The sequence below is a fragment of the Neopelma chrysocephalum genome, unplaced genomic scaffold (genome assembly GCF_003984885.1).
Source record: "Neopelma chrysocephalum unplaced genomic scaffold, ASM398488v2 Primary Assembly neopelma1_104, whole genome shotgun sequence".
Lineage (NCBI taxonomy): Eukaryota > Metazoa > Chordata > Aves > Passeriformes > Pipridae > Neopelma > Neopelma chrysocephalum.
Genome location: NW_020897768.1, coordinates 1,491,719 through 1,513,553, shown reverse-complemented (window position 1 = coordinate 1,513,553; position 21,835 = coordinate 1,491,719). Strand labels below are relative to the sequence as shown.

General features: G+C 39.3%; 1 protein-coding gene across 12 annotated transcripts in view; it reads left to right on the top strand.

Moving 5' to 3' along the window:
* Positions 1 to 21,835, top strand: part of DST (dystonin) — a 305,079-nt gene that overhangs the window by 127,343 nt on the left and 155,901 nt on the right. For 11 of the 12 annotated variants that reach the window (XM_027695988.1, XM_027695993.1, XM_027695999.1 and 8 more), the window contains one exon: positions 8,958 to 9,124. In XM_027695988.1, the coding sequence (XP_027551789.1) occupies positions 8,958 to 9,124 (167 nt within the window). Of the gene's footprint in view, positions 1 to 254; positions 375 to 404; positions 750 to 8,957; positions 9,125 to 21,835 lie in introns of those variants that run through there. The other variant, XM_027695990.1, reaches the window with a different exon arrangement.

Here is a 21,835-nt window from a genome sequence, read left to right as displayed (position 1 = left end):
TGTAGCTAATAGTTTCAAAGGTTGCTACATATTTTTCTACTTCATCTTGCTTAAGTTGCTAAGTGAAACGGGAAGTTAAAGGCATGTGAGAAATTTCTGTTGCTCATAAATGCTATGTCATCTCTGTGAAAAGCAATCAGCATTACAGCCCAATGCTGAAGCAGTGATGTTTATTTAAGAGGATTGGTGGCCAGAAATAAGCCACAGTGTCTAATCAGACACAGGCCCTGCCTGGGCACCGTGCCACAGAGTTTATTGCGTGTGCATTTCTCATAAGCAAAATGGCTACGTACTGAGGCGGATGGATGTGAAGTCTGGAAGAAATTACAGTGTCAACAGCAGTTCTTAACTTTCTGAGGAGGATTTAAGTGTGTGTGTATATATATATCTATATATCTATATATATATATATATCTACTGGAATGAATGAGACTGTGCGGCTGTGAGTTACAGAAAGCCAAATGGGGAATGTCTGTGGATGTGTGAGGGCTGAAAAGGAAGAACAGTGTTTAGATCCTGCCAAAGCTCCCTTAAGTCCAGATAAACATTCTCCTGGAAGAAAATATTTCAGAAGAAAAAGGAGAAAGAAATCAACCGAGGAGGGATCAAGTTCAGTGTACGTTAAAGAAAATGAAGAAAAACGACAGTATGAAGTGGAGATTTCAGCAAACAGTGAGATTCACCCGAAGGGTGCAGGATTGGCTGATTCCTTCCCCGGGACAGTGACAGTGGCTGGTAATACTCTGCCTGTGAGTACAGACCTTTCAGTTGATGTTGTTAAAGCAAAAGTTTTACTGGGTGAAGCAAAGAGTGATTCTCTTTGTGGGGAGAGCTTTCGTGGTGATAATCAGAGGCTCACCAAATATGATAAAACAGAGTCATGGTTAAAGAAACAAGACGAGGAATTCAGAGAAACACTGTACAGGGAAAAGGAAATACTCAGAGGATGGCAACAGGAGAGAATTAGTATTCCTGAAGAAGTTTAGTGGTCTTTGTTATGGAAAAGCAACTACCTTGGATTCTGCTATCCACACTTTAGGCAGACAACATGAAGAAGCTGAGTTAAACATAACTTCTTGCAGGATCACTGCAAGATGTTTCAGAAAGCAGTAAATCTGAAAAGTTGCGTCACTTTCTTTCCAAAAGCAAAAGTGATACATTACTTGAACAAAAGAGATTTTATCCTGAGGCTGTGCTTTCCCAATTGCCAAAAGAAAAGGCATTATTTAGCACTCCGCCAAACAGGAGCAAGGTAAATATTTTGGCACAGTACATTATCTTTGAAAGTTAGCTCAGAATAAGATTTTGAACAATATTTTTTCTATTACAAAAATATCTTCACTTTGCTGTGTATAAACCTTTTTACCCATGCTGTGATACTACAGGTAGTTGTAGGACAGAACGTATCACTTGACCTTTTTCAAAGGCTAATTAATAACTGTACTTTAGGAGCATTGATATATCCTTGTGCTGTTTTTCTGTCTATAGTTTTATCTGTTTCCTAATTTAGGAAAGAGATTTTCATGTTAAAATGTTGCTAGAAGGTGGAGTGCATTTTAGAGTGTTCTTATTCAGTATCTGCAGTAAAGTTTCTTACCATTTCTTGGTGGTCTTGTATCAAGGAAAGGCATATTTCTAATTCTTTTCAGTTCTGACCAGTAGGAACGGAAGAATGATAGAACTACATAGACAGCCTCAAATAGAACAAGTGAATATCAATCATGTTAATAATTCTGTACACTTCTTTTAAAAGATCTTTCCTCCCAAACTGTCTAGATGACCTATTAATATTAATTATTGAAATTCCATATTCCTCTGAGGGTAGGATTATTTTATTTTTACAATAAAAGAAACCAAAACATGATCTTAGTTGCAGAATACCTGAAGGAAAGCAAATTTTTGGTATCCATACTTACCAATTCCATCCATATATCAGGGCAACTGAAATCTGTATGTGTTGGTCAAATGCCGATAGGAGGATGTGGTCCAAAACTGAATCCCCTTTCTCAAAAGAGACACCTGAGCTTTGACTTGAGTGAACAAAGGGAAGGGGCATACGCCAAAGGTATTATTTCTGGCAAAGATCTAACTAAACTTCTGTTGCTTCTATCATTTCCTTTTGTAACAGAAATCAACAATACTTCATCCGAGTTTTTAAACATAGATAACACACCCAATTACAACACACAGTACACACTAGTACAAATAGCCTCCTAATACACATGGAGATCTTTGCCCTCCTAATCTTAGCTGGAATTCAGGAGGGGCTTAGGAATGTTCTTTGATTTGAACAAAAAGCAAATGCTGAGTAAGAGAGTATGAGGCCTTGTCTGTTCAGCCAAACATGGCTGTGTGTTCCTGAGTAATAAGAGTAATACAGTTTCTAATACTGCTGCAGTTATTACTCCAACCAAGTGTATAATTCTTGTTGCCACAGAGGAAGGAGAGGGAAAAAAGATTTCTGTTGAGCACCTACATCAACACTGATGTTGAGAAAACACTGCATAATGATATGAATATGAAAACTACTGACACATAAGGCTAAATGCCTCAGTTGCTGAAATGTCTGGTTTTCAGTTCAGTTCCTTTCTCAACTCAAGATTCTCAGTGTAAGTAATTTTAAGAGCACTGAGGTTTGACCTGTAAACAAATACAGGAAAAACTAGATTACAGACTTTAATTACTTTACAAAGTCATGATCACTTTCCTTCTAATTGCTTTTGAGAACTAACCAAACATTTTAATGTCTTATATTTCTGTTTTTTATATACTGAGTAAAGCTGTTATTTATGCAAATCCACAAAGTTCCTGTTATCAACCAGCCTGAGCTGATACACAAAGTTTGCAGTTACCAATCTCAATTTTTACTATTTTCTTTGCCATAATTACAGAGATCAGTAGCCTTCCCTCACCTTGTCAACTTAGCTATGCCTGTAATTTAGTCTTAGCTTACACAGTGCCTGAGATAATGGAAAGCATGTTGGCTTTTCAAACAGAGGCCACAGGAAACTCATTGGTACAGCCGGATAATTTGCACTATCACAGAGATATGATGTTTTACTCTCTGAAACAGCATAGTCTCCTCTACTGAAACATATTCTTTGAGTTTCTTTCTGTGGCATGGTTTCTTATTAATGTAAAAAAAAATATGATTTTGTGTTCAAATATGTGCTACTGCATGATCTCTGTTTTCCTGTTTGCAAAACAGCTTAGAGGGCTGTTCTGAAGCATTACTTCTGACTGCTCACTAATAGCTTTGAGAAAAGTTTCTTACTCTCTGCTGAGGCCTAATTTTTACAGCCCTTGTACATGATGGTGAATTCCTCAAGGAAGATGTGCTCTGGTACTGTTCTAACTCAGGCCTATAGTAGAGCAGATGGCAGTTAAGGTCAAGAAGTTGTGAATGAAGACTGAAACAGGCTTGCTACCACAGCTCCCCTTCTCAGTGATGTTTTAGCACAATGCAGGTAGAGTGCAGGTAGAGAAAATCAAGGCTGTAGTTTCAACTTCTCTACAGAGGATACTGCCACTGTGATATTTGCTATCTCGTGTTGAAACAAGCCATGGCTTTCATTCAGTATCAGCAAAAGATAGCTACCAGCTGGTGTTACCACCAGTGTTTGGTGGTTGTCAGCTTCTGTTGAAACCAATGACTTAGTGTATCATCCTATCTATCAGTATAATTGTTTTTCCAAGATAATTTGTGGAAGTTTCAGTTCTGATTTATGGATGTAAATTTTTTTTAGAAAAAAAGTCTAATATGTAAACAGAATCATTCATCTACTTCCAGTATTCAACTGTTGTCTTGACAGCAAGTTCCTCAGCTGTTTTGTTGCCATGCATCTACATAGGGTTTGATGCAGTGTTTTTCTTACCTCATCTACAAGACTAATAATAATCTGCAAGAAGAAAAAAAACCAAGGACATGTATTAGAGTCATGTTAAAGACAATATACTCGCTTTTAAGTTAAAAAACGTAGATTATTTGTGATCAGCATATTCAATGGAATACTTCTGGCTAAGTAGCCCTCTGTTTATTGTTGCAGTTGTCATTGCAAATAGTTGTAAGATAACAAGATACCTTCCAACTATGTCCACCATCATATGATCATGTCTTATTTATCCATGTAGAACAGTCAAATGAGAGAGAAATGCCAATTGGTCTTCTGGAATGTGATTTGCAAGGCAAAGGTGCAAAAGTCAGGAGTTTTGCTTTATTGGCACAATATTGTTTACTTCCTTGTAATACTCAAAAGAAACAGGTGCAATCCACTTTAAATGCTCGTGAATGAAGGAGATCTGTAATCATTGATGGAACTAAAAAACTAGGGCTGGAAAGACTCTGGACAGCTCATCTAGGTGACCTCTGTACCCAAAGGCAAGATAACTTAATGAAAACCATTCTTGACTGACACTTAGTTCTTCTGTGTCTGCCTTATTGGTGGTTTCACATATTCTCCAAGTGATTTTTCTATTGTTTATCTGTCTTTTCTATTGAAAAGTGGTTTTAGCAGAAGCTTCCATGCTTATTTTCATTAGTTTTTCCCTATTCCTAGAAGAGTTGATTTATTTTCTTTTCTGCAACAGCATTTTTCATATTTGAAGACTGTATCACATCTCCCCTTGGTTTTCCCTACTTTAGACTAAATAAACATAATTTTTCAGTGTTCCTAACAGGTCACATATTTTTAGATCTTTGTCATTCTTATTTTTCTCTTCCTATCTGCTTCAACTCATCCGGTATTTTTTGAAGAGTTTTGCTCAAAGCCGGACTCTGTATTTCTCTGTGTTCTTCAGATTTTTCTGGTTTAGGCTAGCTGACATCTGAGTACATGTATACATCATACATGTTTTTGTATATATTTTTGTGCAGTGAAGTACATTAAGTCAAGTTTAGACTTGTTTCAAAACATTTGGGATAAGATGAAATCAGAGGAAAGACATCTTACTATCTATATGAGTCTTGGTCTTCTTCTGTTTGCACTGTAAAAATTAATCAGAGAAATCCAGCACCACTGCTGATTTCTTTTGGAAAGTCTTCTCCACCTTGCTCTTTGGGCTCAAAACCGTATCACTGAAATCAATGGAAGGAAAGAGCTTGAGGCTTTTTGATGTATGGATTTTGCATACTGTGTGATGAAAAGAGAACTGACAGGCTGAGAAAAAGCATGTGCTGTAGCAGAAGTGAATGAGTTCTCCCAATGACAAGCAAGAGAGTATTTAGTGCCAATTAAGACTTTGATCCTGAAATAGAAGGGATGTACAGAGAATTACCTCTATCGCTTTCTCTTGCATAACTTTTAATTCACAAGCTTTGAGATAATTTGGAGAACTGGATCTCTAGCAAACAATTGTTAAAACTCATGCAAACTCAGTAATTTGTTCCATGCTTAATGAACAAATGTCTGCTAGTAACAGTTTACAGCGAGTAAATGATAGGCTTGCGAGATATGAAAGGTTCACGCAAACTTTGTTTGGAAGGACAAAATTTGACTAGTAGAAGATTTGATTGCCCATTAACTTATTTTCTGTTCTAGTATTCATAATTTAATAGTCCTTCTGTTTTTCTGCTATGGAAAATGATCTTAGAAATATTGATGGTAATGCGCAGTTGTGAATGAGTATCTATACTATCCTTATGGGGCTATCAAAGGAAAGATGTGCGCACTCTCTCCCCCTCTCTCTCTCTCTCTGACACCTTATTTTGTGGTGGTAGAATTTTACTTGTTAAGTAGTCTCAAGTTATTAGAGCATCTTGCAAAGTAGAGCTTATAAGCTCTTACTCTACACTTACTCTGTAGAGTAAGTGTAATAAAATATAGCCCTTTGACTCACCATTTCCCTCAGTGTATTTTTATACTTTTAAAAAATATTAATTCCCTGTTTTGAAAGTCTGAAATGTTAGCCTTGGAATCTGAAATACTTTATTTAGAGAACATAAGTGCTCAGGCTGTTTCAGGTCTCAGGCTGATGTTAGTGTTCCTTAACCTGTAGTGAAATGGGCTACCTCCATGAGTGAAGAGCAATTTCAGTTTTTAAACCCAGTCTAGTTTATTCCTTTTTCTTCAAATGGCTAACCAGGGTGGTGAATGGTGCTTGGAAGATTTTGGATCAAAAATGTGTTGATCTTCATTTAAGGAGCTAAATTAAAGTTTTAGCCATCCAAAATTTCAACAGTGAGCTTGCCTAGTGGTCATATTCAGAGTAAGAAATGTTCTCCTTGTGTTTGTGTATGTAACAACAGATACAAGTACGACCTTCAGAAGTTGCCTTGATGTTTGAAATTACTTGTTTCCAGAGGAATCTAATGTGCACTCAAACATGCTGTGCTAGCACTCTGAGCAGTCTGAAATGTACATAGCCATCCCTGGTCAATTAACCGTGAAGGAGACTGAGCATTTTAACTTAGCAGTAAGGAATGGCCATTAGCAAATTATGTTGTTAGCTTGCTCATGCTACAGTATATTAAAAAAATCTGATGATTAAGGATTATACACAGAAGACTTTCTGAAAATGACAGGGAAAAAATATAGGGTTTGGGGATTATTATTTTTTTTTTGCTAGACATCTGGCACTTCCAGATGACATCATCTCTTTCAGAAGCGTTGTCCGGATAAGCGGTAAATGGTTGACTTGGTTTATATTGTGGTCTGGTTGTTCTGTGATGAATAGAAACTAAAGCTACTGAAAAAACACTTGGTTTGCTTTCTTGCTTTGAAATACCAAACAATAAAACTAACCCACAGAAAAAAGGTCTTACACTACAGGTAAGTTCCCTGCATTTTTACAAGAAAATTTTCAGAGTGATTTTAAGGTGGTCTTTTGCCACATTGGATTGTCTGTTGCCTTCACATACACAACTCATCCCATCTGTGTATTTTGCAATTTCATGTAGTACTCTTTGCAGGATTTTGATATCTAGAAACTTACAAACAATCACAACTGCATGTGTTCTCTTCTGTGTTGTGAACAAGAAAAGGTGATTTTTTCCTTTCTTCTTTCTTAAAAACCTACAGTGTTGAAACTGGAGACAATAGGATGCAAAAAATGCTCTCAAATCTTCTGAGGCTATTTATGCGCTAGTTGAACAGTTAAAACTGTTTTGCTTTCTAGCATTGGTGCCTGTATTTTTCCCTTACCTACATATCTGAAGAACTGCATTCACAACTTGTGATTTGTGGATACTTGAATAGAAAATAATGTAAATTAATTTTTTCCTACATTAAATTTGCTTGCAATTTACTGTTTAGCTGTAAATGCTCATCATCCCTAAAAGTGTGAGAGGTGGTAAACCAGAAATTGTAGTGAGCACTATGGAAGCTCCATTGCCCTGAGATCTCCAAAGCTCTTTCTTTAGTCAACTCCTTCCTACTGCTTCCCACCACCTCGTCTTAGCCAGTGACATAGCAACATCAGTAGGCAAGCTACATCTCTTTCTTCTTGGCATTGTGTTCTGTGTGGCTCTAATGTGAGAAAACCCTGTAATTTCCAACCTAGCCTGTTGGAATTCCCCCTGTCAGAGCCCAAACAGAAGATATCTTTGTGTGCAGAGACTTTGAGGCCAGAAGACATTGTTATGACCGTTCCATCTGACCTCATGAACATAACTGTTTACACTAGAACAGGATTGCTGGAATTGGCACAGCTCAAGCTAAGGCTCTTCTGCAGCTAACTTGAGCACCCAGAGTTGTCTGTGGGCAAACCTCCCCTGAGCCCTGGCCTCAGGCTGGCTCCAGAGCCAGAGCAGACCTGTCTCTCCCTGCTGGGTGTATGCTCGTGGTGGGGCAGCCTCTTCCAGATGGACTGACAGAGGTCCTTGGTGTCCACACGCAAACCATGGTATTGTCTCAAGCCTTCTTGCCTCTGCTTAAGCACCTCTGCCTGCTTTTTGTAATGGCTAAGCTACAGTACTTTGGTCCTTATACAGTGCCCTATCGTACCTGGGTTCCTAGCGTTCTTCATGATAACACTCTATATTATCTCTTCTTTACCACTTTGGATAAGTGGTAAAAGATGGTCACTTAGAAGAAGGACAACATATTTATACAGTGGTAGTTTTCTAAGCAAACTGACTGAACTTCAGTAGGGGAAAATTTAATGTACTATAATTTAATGTACTATAAATTAGTATTTAATGTAAAATTCCCAATATTTGCTTGTTTTCCCTGACATGAAGTTGATAACCCTTAAATAGTACAGCCTGTTGATCCTTGTATATGAGCTAAATTAATGTTTTAGCCATCCAAAATTTCAACAGTAAGCTTACCTAGTGGTCATGTTCAGAGTAAGAAATGTTGATAATACTTAAATAATATGAAAACAAGCTTTCTTTATCAGACAAAATTTTTATTGATAATCTGTCGGTCTTTCAGTAATTTGTAAAATGCTTCCCAGAAAATTTTGTCCTAAAGCTTTTATTATCAGCTTTCACTCTAAATGACTGTTTTGTTATGGAATTTTAGAACAGCATATACTATAAATTAACCTTTTTTAAGAGAGGAAGTTTGTAGCTAAATGAAATGTATGAATAATATAAATATGGGTATTGTATAGGTGGGACTATATACATATAAAACACATTACATTTTATAAATAATTATGTAGCATTTATGTATAATAAGTATTATACATAAAATAGATTATATTATCTTCATAAAATAGACATAGTATTTTGCATTATGCAATAGTATTATATTGTCCCCAGGAATTAGGAGACTGAGAACTGGCTAACTGAAGAAAATTGTGAAGCTATGAATTTTGTATTTCATATTGAAGACACTAAGAGTATGTGAGCATAAAACATGAAAGTGCTAATATAGTACATCAATAATCATCATATTCATATATGAAGATAACAGACAATAAATTCTTCAGCAATTCAGAGTGATTTCCTGCAATATTTTAAATATTATTATGGGTTAGATGTAACTGTAATGTTTATATTAACTTTATTTTAGATATCTGATATCCATGTTACTGGAGAGTCAGAAGACATGTCTGCTAAAGAGAGACTGCTCCTGTGGTCGCAGCAAACAACGGAGGGTTATGCTGGAATACGTTGTGAAAATTTCACTACCTGCTGGCGTGATGGAAGATTATTTAATGCCATCATTCATAAATACAGGCAAGTACTCCATTTGTTCTCTCGGAAACTATTAATTACAGCATTTTAGTGTACATAGAGAGGGCTCTGTGGTTTATGCCTGTAACAGCTGTGGAGATGACACTGACTCTCCCTGGGTGATTTCCTGCTCTTTACCGCCAAAGGATGCCTCGTTATCCTTTGCATGCCCCTCCTTCCTCAGAGGAGTATCTCTGTGAATCCTGCGCATCTCTCGTGGGGCATCTCCAAGGTGCTAAGAAGAATGTCCCCAGAGTTCAGTCTTCTCCACAGTCCTTTTTTGTCATAATGATATTTAAGGGTAGGGTAGAGGCAGAGCTGATCACCAAAATCCACAGGTGCACTGCTAGGAAAAGCCATCAACTACTGCATGACCTGGGATATGTCTGAGATCCCTGAATTCTTCCTTGTATGACTTTACCATGTCCCTGGAATATAGAGCTTCTTCAGTGTTTATGCTTGAAGCCCAGATCTACTCTGAGATGCATCTCCTATAAAATGGCAGAGTATTCTAATGGAAAATGTGACCAGCTGGCTTGAATGTTCTCAGTCTGAGAAGGGATTTGTGCTACTGTATACTTGTGTGACTACACTCTTACAAAGTGAAGCAGGCATTGTTAGAGCCACTGCTGGCTGTGACTATGGGCTAAAGGATACAGTATGTTAACTTGAAATATAGCTGAAGATGTTTGCTGACAGGAGAGGCTTTCTAATTCTGGGTTCGAAGTGAGAACAGGTTTCTCTTGAAGAAGCTGACTTTGGTATCTAGCTCGTCAGAGGAACAAGATTTAACCATTGCTGTGCTCAGTGTTCCCTCTTGGTTGGCAACATCTCTCTCTTATTGTGTATTTTTTGGTTCCTGAACTGAATAAGAAGATTTGTGTCTTAGAGGACCACATGGGAGAGTGTTCTGGCTGCTGGCCTAATTAGTGTGTACTGACTTGTCCTTCACTACACAAAGCTTTCTGGGTTTTATCACAGCACATGTAGTTTGTACTGTATGCCCTGGAGCATATCATAAGGAAGTCTAAGAGTACACAATTTCCTTGGTATAAGGTGAAAGAGTGTCCCTAATAAAGCCAAATTTGGTGTGTTTTCATGCAGCTATAGGGAACAGAGCCTGCAGCAGACTATTCTGTTCTTGGATTTCCTCTCATGAGACCACTTGGCCAACCACAGAAAGAAGTCTAGGCAGACATAACACACATGTTGTCCTGGTAGGGATTAGGACACTGAAATAAAATGGGAGACGAGTCAAGCAGGTGCAACCTTTTCCTCACAGGCTGTGTGTAAAGGCTGTAAGCATCACGTATAGTGCTCAAAGTCCCAGAGAAGTTAGCTGTGGCAGTGCGTAACTTTGTGGTAAAATGAAGCTGCATCTGAATCAATGAGGTCTTTTTCTGACTATGCTTCTGTTCTGGGTAGCCAGTCGGGGAGGAGGTGCATGCCAGCAAGAAAGTCTCTTTTAGTAACATTGGCAAGACAAAAGGAAATAGCTGGCAAAAGACTAGACTGTTTTACTTCAGGACAGAGCAGCCAAAAGAAGGAACATAGCACAGGCAAGTATTTGTAAAAATAACCAATATGAAATATACAAAGAGATTGGAGAGAAAAAAACAAAGAGCTTAATGAGATGGAATAATGGAAAATACTTTCCAGAGCTTCTTCATATCTTACATAAAGCAATGTAGCCTTTACATACATCTTACATAGAGCAGTGTAGCCTTTACAGCTCAGCAACTAGTAGTTGTGGTACAGATCAGTTAATAAATAATGAAAAACTTGAATTCTGTCCTCCAGCTGTATGAATGTTAATGCCTTGGGGTATGACTGAGTTGCTTTGCTGGAACAGTGTTTCTGGTGTTGCTCCATGGATTTCATTCACAGTGTTTCAGTGGGGAAGGACAGGCACCTTTGACATGTGTGTGTTGCACAAAGCAAATGATTCATTGGCTGAGGAGCAGAGTCCCCATTTTATGTGCTTCTGTGCCAGTTTCCATTTAGCTTATCTTCTTCCTGTAAGCATAACTTCTCCACATAAGGGTCCCATGTCCTTTCAGGGAATGTTTATTGTGCTTATCTAACGTGTTTTTCTGTGAGAAGTTACAGGTTCTTGGATTCCATGTGCTGATTAAATCAGTGAGATTCTTCCACTGATTTTAGTGAGTTTCTGTGTTTCTTTCCTTTGCTGTTTTGTACCATTAAAACAGAGATAATAATTTCCAGCTATTGCTCACAAGATAGGAATGATCTTCCCAAACAATCATCTGATATTTTTAACTACAGTGTTTTACTCCAGAGAGCTCTTCTAAAGCTTGGTTTGTGTTCTGAGCAATACGTAGGTTAAACACTAAAAAATTCAGCACATTTCTGGCAGTGGTTCTCCATTTGCTCTGTTTGTCTGTTCGAGTAGCTTCCAGTTTGTGGATCACAGGTGGTCTCAGAAGCTAGGCTGAGCATCCTGCAGATGCTGCTGGCTGGTGTGCTCCATCAGGGTGGATGAGCAGTTGTGCCTGCTTGGGTGGGACTGCAATGCTGCCACTGTGGAACATCCCCCTGCCAGTCGTGGTGCAGTGTGGCAACCCCCCTGCACCAGGTATTCTGTGTAACTGGAGATACCTCTCCCTAGAGAAGCACTATGCACTCTGGGCTGGGAGGAGTATCTACTCTCTGTGAATGGGGGACGGGGCTCTTCGGGTGGGACATGATGACTTCCAGTCCTGGAAGGGATTTAATTGGACTCGGACCTAATTTTAAGGGTGTGACACGTTGTGCTATGACAGTAATAACCAGAAAGCTCAAACACCCAGGCATGTATCTAGAATTGCAGTTGTGCTGAGCCACAGCAAGCTGTATGTTGGATAGAGTACACACGCTTACCCATGGCAGGGCACAGCGATGGGGGCTCCCCAAGGAGGTCTGTCAGGGCAGGGCCTGGCAGCCAGGGCCTGTTCCACTGCCCCAGTTGGGAGCAGGGCAGCTGAGGGGGGCACCAGGGCTGCCCCAGCCCTCGGCATCAGGGACCTTTCTGGGGTGTGCTGAGGCTGGACTGGCATGTGTGCTGCTCTCAGGTTGGCTGCATCACTGCAGGGGCCACAGCTCAGCCACAGGCCAGAGGTAAGAGCACCAGCAGCTCTCAGAGGATAGGAGCCACACTGACTCTCAGCTGAACCTGGTTGCAGACAGGCAAACCCCATGCTCGCAGCTCTGACACCAAGGCTGAGAGGCCTTTTCTGGATGCACATCGAGAACATAAGCTACATGAGAACAACATGATCCCTACAGTCAGTTGTCCATGAGGGAGATGTCACTATCTGGTTCTAGGGGACAGGATGGGAGTGGCAGGTTATAATTACCTCCTCTCCAGGCATAAGTGATTTTTTTAAATTGCAAGTATGCACCAGATTCAAGACTTCAGGAAATTGCTGAAGCTGTGAAGGGTTGGGCCATGAGCTGGGCTGTGACTCATGCACCGGCAGGCAGGGAGCCTCTCCCTTCTGTGGAGCTGGCAGCCTGCCTGCTTTTAATGGTGGGTTAGAATGGTTTCTTTTTTTTTTTTTTTCTGTCCTGACAGAGGATCCCAGTACCTTTTGGTGCAAACCAGCTACAATTTATGATGCAGAACTGCAAGAATAGTGCATGGATATGTCATATCTCCCTGTTCCCTCCAAGAAGCACAGGAGAAGCCCCGTAAGGCCAGGGTTTCCCTGTCATGACTAACTAATACGCACTGCAGCATCTTGGCAGAGATTGGTGGGTTCAGTGGGTGATCCAGGTGCCTTCCTGTCTCCCTGTCCTTCCTGCACCCACAGCCATGCTGGCAGTGCTCCCTGTCCAGTGTCAAGCAAGGCATGTGGGCAGTGTGCAGGTGCTGTATCACATGCACTGAAGTCAGTCACCTGCTCTCCTGAGCAAGTGCAGGTTGTTTGTCTTCTGTCCTGTTGAGCAACAAGGGTTAGGTTGTCAGAGCTTTCTATTGTTGTCTTAAGAGACTGTGGAGAAAAAGACTCCAGGCCAATTTAGTGTATAAGATAAGATAAAGAGAGTCGGTCCTTAATTAGGCCTCTGGCTAGGGCAATACGCATAACGCGGGCTCGCCCAGACAGTGGTTCCAATTGATTTTATAATAAGGTCCATCCAATCCCAGATCTGCCCCCCCCCCCCTTTGCTCCGAGACACACCCCTTTGAGAATTAGATCTGGGGGCGTTTGGGACCCCTTCTTCCTCATCTTCATCTTCTTCACAGCACGTACAGTCCTTGGAACTCCTCCAAAGTTCTGGGCTTGAACACAGTCGGTGTCTGTGTGATATCTTCCGGTCCAGGCCCAGGGTGCTTTTCTACAATCCTACCTTGAAAAGAAGACTAAACACACTAACGGAATCTAGAGGGATTGATATGAAGTGGTGTAATAGGGTTGGGTATGTGTAAACATTATGCTACAGGGTAAGGGATACAATACAGCTACATTCAAATCTACATTTACTAGTTTCAGATACATCCAGGAGATTCAAAAATATGCTGTATGTCTCGTATTTTATCATTTGCCTCTTACAGCTTAATTTTTCAATGAAGACTTGTGTTATTTGCTTCAATATGTTGTGTTGGAAGAAATCTGACTTGAGGCAGTTTCAAAAGTACATGATGTTTCTTTCGTGCCATTATATCACACATAGCAAAATCTTGTCAGCTAGACTTAGAAGTTAGAGGCTGACTCTAATTAGCATGTGATGCCCAAATTTTTCTGGAGATACTGCCATATACACCCTGGGATCTTCATCTTGCAGCTCTATCATTTCATGTATTTCTAGTCACTAGGCCATGTTTTAGGTAAATGCTCTTGATTTGTGTTTTCATTTTTTTTTCCACATGCCTTTTGCCCAGGAAAAAAAACCACTTTTAGAACTCTATCCCAGTTATACCCTCTATATATAGAAACAGTTTGTGTCTATGGAGTGAAGGCTGCTCTTGTTTCAGTAGGAGTTGCATTTCAGATTGGAACTAGTGATTTAAGTTATAGATCTACATCATGCTTTGCAGATGCATTTATTTCAAAGTAAAGCAAATTCAAATAAAAAGTTATACCAAAGTAGCAAACTAGTTTTTTTGATTTCAGACTGCCCTGAACCTTTAGTACCTATGGACTACAGGAAAATTCAGTTAAAAAGTGTCTGAAAATGGAATTTAAGAAATAGCAAAAATAATAACTGTAAGATTTACAATTAAATGTTACTTTCTAAAGGAAAAAGATGAAGTATGGAGGACAGAAAAAGATTAATGTCATACTTGTATGTTTTTGTAAAAATGTGTGCACTCCTTTTTTGTTTTATTTTTGTATTTTCACAACTTTTGTAATAGAGAGGTAATTTTGCTTTAAGCATTTACAAAAGGAATTCCAGCAGGTGTAGTATGTGCTTGTATAACTAGATAATAGCATTTAATGAGTAGCCCCAGTGGTGCCAGTGTGGTGAAAAGCATCTGTTCAGGAAGCCCTGCAATCTTAGTTCTCAAATAAAGCCATGTTTTTTAAGTTCTAGTCCCAGTTGTTAGGTCTGTTCTAGTAAATGAAGTGGGTCCAGACCCTGCTTTCCAGCCTTGAGGGTAAGTCATACAGCAGGGCTGGTGCCTGCATGGCTGAACTTTCCTTATGTCCCCCATACATAGTGCAGCCCCTTGAGATCAGTCCTAGGTCAGTATTTTCCCTTGAATTGGGCTCATGTATTGCCTGGGAGACTGTGATTACAATGGGCCATGATCATGCTATGGGAAGGACAAGTAATTAAAGGTCATGGGCCCTTGATCTGCCTTTCAGCATAGACATGTCCAATTATGTCTGGACTTCTAGGTGAGTTTCAGCAACCATACAAAATTTGAAAGACTACTTAGGAGAAAAAGGGGTAAACTGTGTTTAGGTTGGGCAGCAGTCTGATAAGCAAGCAGGACTGTAGTCTTTCAGGGTTTAAGACAAGAAAACGATCGAGGTTATTTCATGTAATGCTATACCCAAGCTTGCTGAGACCACATGCAGACAGTTGTCTACAAATTTTGGCACCCCCTTACAAGAATTAAAAGTATTAGAAATGCTGCATAGAGGGAAGGTCGTGATAGAGCACAAGAAAAATGCCTTTTTACTGTATTGTTAAAGAAATTCAGGGATCTGATCCAGAGGAACCTTTGCTATTGGTAAACTTTATGCAAAACCTTAATGATGCCTATAGTTTTAAGTTGCATACAGTTTTAGAGAGTGAGCGAGGAGAAGATGGCTACTATTCCTGGACAAAAGAGGAAGAGAGGCTAACAGTGAATGTGGCATGGAAAGAGTGTAGGTACACAAAATGCTTCATGTGGGAGGAAGAGGAATAGATGCTGCAGAATGTTCCCAGAGGAAGTAGCAGTGTGGCAGCTCCATAAATGCTACATAAAGTGAGAGAGGGTCACAGAGCTTTTCTTTTGAAATATTGCTATACTCACTCCGTATGCTTTCAGAATTACTAAGTGGATATTTTTCGGAGTGTGGTATACCAGGGAGCAAGCTATGTTCCTGCCTGCTAAATAACTGTTCTGGTTTAGAACAAACTGTTTCAACCTTACCCAGGCTGATTTGCTATGTATGTAGAGTTAGTTGAAAACTAAGCTCCTGGCTGGCAGTGCATATGGCATCCCTCTGATGTTAAAACATGTTGCAACCGATCAGGTACTGACATGAATACATTCCTTAAGGGGAGGGATAGTGATGCCTCAATTTGCTGAAACACGTTTAACACCCTTGGGGAATGACTGAGAAAGAAACTAAATATTACACAGTGTCAAGCCTTAAAATGCTAAGAGATATGTTTTAAATAAAGAGATTAGGTGGGTCTGCTAGTTTTGGCTTGCTGTTTTGTGACTTGTAATTTATTGTTACCCAGCTTTAACAATAAGAAAATGTGAGTTTGGTTGTGTTGCTTTCCCTTCCCACCCACCTCATTGTTGAAGAGTGTGGTTCTTTCTGTTTTCAGTAGTTTTTGTTATGTAGAAGAAACAAACTTGGCATTAAGAATTGGCAATTTGGGGAAAAATAAACTGCATTGCAGATGCTTAAAAATACTGACAAGCAGACAAACAGACATGCTTTTAATATTACTTGCCTGGGTATATTTCTCATGGGTTTAGAAATAGCAATTTACCTCAGCTGCAGTTTAATTGGATGCACTCAGAAGAATTCTGTGATGGCACTTGGTAAAGGCACTATTAAAATAGTGCTGGAAGCGTGCCTGCAATTTTAACATCTTGTGTTGTGGTGGTGGTTAGCCTTAGTGGGTATTAGATGGAAGACTTCCAGTCAGTTGGATTGATTAATTTCAGATCCGGACTTAAAATGATCCCTGTGTATGTTATACTGGATCCTACTGCTAAGTAGCAGCTGAATAACAGTTTCCTTTTTGCAATAAGTCAGAAAAAAAAAATGTTGGGATGAAATCAAAGGTTTTCTCTTGCCTAGGCTAAATGGGAAAAAAGCGAAAAGTAAAGCTTTGGATTGAAAGGGTAGTTTTTTATTCAGGTATCATGTATTTCTTACTCTTTGATCTGCAAAGACCAAGACATCTAAGGGTGTTGGAACTCTTTATCCAAAAGGGTATGGTGTCTGAGCAGCAGTGGCATATGCTCCCGTGATAAATTGCACAGGGAGAGGTCTTGGTCTTCAGGCAATGCCTTGGCAAATTTGTGGCACATGGAGAAATGGTTGCCTCCAAGGCAGGATGGCACAAGGAGCCTTTAGGAAATTGCTTGAACTCATTGCAGTACCTCACCGTTCTTCCTTGTTGGTAACTGTATTAATCCCACTGGGAAGCCAGTGTGTCAAGCAGTTGCTGCTGTGGTCTGGAGGGAGTATTCCTAGGATGCAGAACAGAAAAATAATTTGATTGGGTTTCTTCATTGTCTTTTTGGTTTTCAAACACTCCATTATTTATGATTATTTCTGTAGATTGCACAGTGTGGATTAAGGTTAACAGCTATGAGCCTTGTTCCTATTTAAATTTTATTCTAAGTAAAAAATTGGCAAAGTTACTGCACGCTTTCTGGTTTTGTAATGACAGAAACAGCTCTTAGTACAAAGAGAATGTAAAATCTGTTTTTAAAGCTAGTGAAAGGACTGACAGATCCTTTCTAATTTCATTCATGTGTGTACTGATCTTGAAACCTACATTGCAAACTTATTGCCAAGTTATGATTAGGGTTTGTTTTGCATGGCTAAAGCTGAACTCCACATTTAACTAATAGATCTTTGATAGTACAATGTCTCAATTGTGTCTTTATCTAAATCAGTTGGTATGGCATGTTACAGGTAAAGTTTTGCAGTGGTAACAAAGGTGGGACAGGAGGCTTCAGTAGGTTTATTAAACTCAGTGCTTATCAAATCAAAGGCATGCACAATAGAAGGAATGAGCTGTGTATATTGTTAAGGGCTAAATTAATAAGTTGGGGCATCTGACAGTTTTTGTTTTCCTTATTTTTAGTGCAGTTAAAACATTCATTAATTTTTACTTGGAAGTCTTGATATAATATGTTGGGATGTCTGAAGAACAGACAGGAAATGTGTCTGTAAATAGTATGCCCTTGTTGCACCATCACTGGCAATACATTTTTCAGATTCATTAATTGTATCTGAAAATTTATGTGAAAACTTATGAAAAAATACACAAAGGAGAACTGAAGAGTTCAGATCACATGAAAATTTTTCAGCTCTTGAGCTAATAAAAAGGCATTATGGTTCATCTTTATAGTTAATCTTTATGGAAGTGTAGAGACACATAAAATCAAGTATAGTGCAGGCATTCCTGTCACACCAACACAAGACAAAACCAGAAAGAGGATACAAGTCATAATGATCATGCAAAATGCATTAATACAGTATGATATTGAGGGTGAGGACTTGTGGAGCTTGAGATAAGTATTTGCCTCATACTTGAATGAACAATATGCAACTGTATGCAGCAGCACGCTTTTTGGTTTATTTTCCTATGATGATAGTTTTCAATTAGAAAACTTCAATTTTCTCTGAATTCTGAAGTGTTGCCATGATGAGACTGCTCAGCTTCACCCACTGGTTTGATGCGTTGGAGTAATTTTTGTATCACCATCTCATGTGGTAATTGAAGATGTTACGTAACATTATGGTTGAACAGTGTGCTGGTTTAAAAGTTAACCAGCAAGGCAAAATGAACTCAATTCAAAAGAGAGATTTATAAGTCAGAATAACAATTTATTAAAATAATGCAATAAGTACAAGTATACAGACAGACAATTGGTTTTAACCCACAAAACCCAAATGTACAAACCCAGCACCCTGGGGTATGAACAAAAGTGGTGTACCTTGGCCCACCCCCCGAGTCCAAAGCAAAGGGAGAGGGGATAAAACCTGCTGGTGGGAGAGCTGCTGCAGTCTGGTCAGAAGTGGTGATTGCAGTCCAGTCGAGGGTGGTGGTCTCAGCCTGGTTGGGAGCAGCGGTGGTCTGCTGTCTTCCTCTGGGTCCCACGAGAGAGAGAGCCTCAAGGCTCTGAAACTCCCAGTTATATACTCTCCAGTTCAGGCGGGAGTGCTCAGTCCCTCCCTCAGAGTAAGGAATTCCATAAAAGGGCATGTGGATGCTCAGTCCCTCTTATCAGAGCGGGGAATTCCATATAAGGATATCAGAGGGGGGAATTCCATAAAAGGGTACAGGAACATCTTCCCACCTTGCAGGCCCCTACTGACAGCAGTTTTTGGGAAATGGCATGGAGGCTATAGAATACACAGTTTTGGGTTACACCCATCCAGGGATGAATTGGTCCCAGCCGTTCTAACCAGGACAAACAGTCATTTTAGTCTCACATTTGAAGTTACATGAAATATTTTCCCTGTCTTGCCACCCTAGGAGATATTTCTAAAAAGTCATAAAATATTTATGTAAATTACTTCAAATAGTCTGTGTCAGGTGGCCAAGACAGAAGGGTTCCGTGGAATACTTTGCACTGGTTTTCGCCACTAAACTTCCAGTCAAGTGTTGAATGATGAGCTGCCAGGTCTGACATACCATGCTTGTCCATAATTACTGTAGTAAAATTTGGTAGCCTTTCTGAATTTGTTTTGTATTAATTGAATGAGAACATCTTCAAGAAGCCCTAAACAAAACTGCAGTAATCATTGGTATAAAGTCCGTGAGATCCAGTTAAGCAATTCTGAGTTTAAAATGTACAGTATTGCTTTATTTTTCTGTGAGTGTCAGTCTCAAGATGTGTGTTCAGTGAGGAAGAACATTTCATGACAGGTTTGCAGTTATCAAAACTTCTACTTGATACCATGAGTGGATTTGGCTGTCTCTGAAAGAACTCTTAGATTCTGGATAGCTTGCTAGATAGGTTGTGCTGGATGTACTGGCCAGATTTCCACTGACTATAGTGAAATATATATAGACACTGGCATATAGACACAGAAATTTCAGTGTCTGGAAATGAAGCTGAATCTTACCACTTGTTACTTTCCTCATCCTCATATCTATATGTAATAGAGACCTTGTGGTCTTGGGGAAGTATAAAAGCTGGAGGTTCTCAAGTCTTTCTTTTTTCTTTCTTGTCTTGTCTGGGTGAATCTGTTAAAAAGAACCAAAACCATTCTTAATAAAAGTGACAGTGTATAGTTAAATATCCTGTGAATGCACAAGGCTGATTACTTATCATCAGACCTGTCCTGCGCATCACTCTTTGCAACTCCTTTTGTGGACAACTTCACTTAATAGTGTTGTAACCATAGTTTGCAAGTCTTGCTTGTCTTTTGACTGACTATTTCCTCTGAAGGACAGCTGTACCCCGTTCTTCTTCATTTAGGTGCTTCATCACATTTAGATCCATGATGTATCTTTCATGTTTAGTTTTCTAGCTTTTCTACTCAAATTTTGTTTGTGAGTGTTGAGCAAAACCATCCATCTAGCAGACCCATGAGCCCCTGGACCAGTGCCAAAGAGCTTGAGGCAAGAAAGGTCACCTGGTTCAGACATCTGGACATCTGGTTCAAAACTTACTTTTGCCAGTTGCAGACATTGGCATGGAAATTAGTGCTCACATTTGTACCGAGGTCTGAGTCTGAACGTTTCTTTCCTAAACATAAATCAAATACCAAAATTAAGCTAGAAAAACTCATCATGTGGTTGTTTTGTATACAGATCCTTCTGAGACAAATCCACAGCTTTGTAAAGAATCCAGAGCTTCTGAGGGGGGGAAGCCCAGGATGTAATGATTCAGGATGGGGTTTTTGACACCAAGAAACCTGCTACAGAACCTTATGCTGTGTGTACACATTGTGGTCCTTGATTCTGATGATAAAGGAAATCTGTTCCTCTACAATGCTACGAAGTCATACCTCCTTGCCATTTTTGAGCAGCAACTTTCCTCTTCCTCTTCTCTCTAAGTGATCAGACCATCCCTGAAAAAAGATCAGGAAAATATGGTAGGCATATGTATTAGGAAAGGGTACTTCCAACACTAAAATTAGATCTCATGGTCATGACAGTGTGCAGAGCACTGCATATGCAAACATGAGGCATCCATAGAAGTCTGTGGGTCACAAAACCAGTATGTATTAGTTGAAGTCCAGCAGTCATTCTCATTGTCTTGCTTCCTCAGTCTTTCTGAATCTTTGGCAAGCTGTTTTGAACAAGACTTTACATTAATATTTTGTGTTTTCTAATTCCCTTCTTTGCAATGTTCTGCCATTAACCAAAATCTTCAGAATAGATGATAATATATTTCTTGTGCTCTCTCCTGAAATACATGTTGAATCCTATCTGTTTCAGAAGTCTGTCTTCTCTTTTTTCAAATTTTATTTTATGGCTGTGTATTCTGGCATGGTCTTTAATTTGTTCCAGTAGTCCTCCCATCCCTGAAAAATGCATGAGTCTTTCTGGCACACATCCTTTTCATTTGTCTATGATCAATGAAACAAAGTACTTTTTAAATTTTATAAGCATTTTCTGATTGCATCAGTGGAAAAGCTAACTGGACTATAGTGACGTGATACACTTCACTGCATCTTCAGTCATATTTTCTTTGAGAGTTCTGCTGGTAACTCACAATATTGGTATTTCTGCTAAATATAAGCTAAGAATGAAATACCCTTTAATATCAGGTATTACTCAGGCAGTGTGCAGACTTTTGACTGAAAGAGAGTTGTGCAGATTAAACAGCTTAGATGGTTCATGTAAATAACTTAAGGCTTGTCAGCCTTCTGAACCCAGTAACAGTATTTTCATGTGGAATATTCCTCTGATGTGTATATATATGCTTTAGGAAAGTTAAACACTGTTGTAACTTGGGCAACTGTCATCCCAGAACAGTGAGGAGAAGGATGTGATTTCTTCATCATTGACTGGGAAAATTAAAGTTCAGTTAAACATCTTTTTCCATTTTGAGATATCAAATCCCTGTCAAATCTAATCTTTTGTTTTATTGGGCAAATATTTTAGCTGCTAGTTTGGATCTTGAACTGTTTTGCTAGGTATTAAGCTCTGGCAATGAGGAGTATCTACATGTACCTAACTTTATTTATTATGTACAACTCTTTGATTTCAAGGAGTTTTTGCAGAATAGAAAACTTGCATTTGAACCATGTAACTTGCATTTATAACCCCCTTAATTTCTTTACGCTGTTCTGCAGATATTGGTTACTTGCTTCTCTTTGTGATGTTAGGCATTTGTTTTCT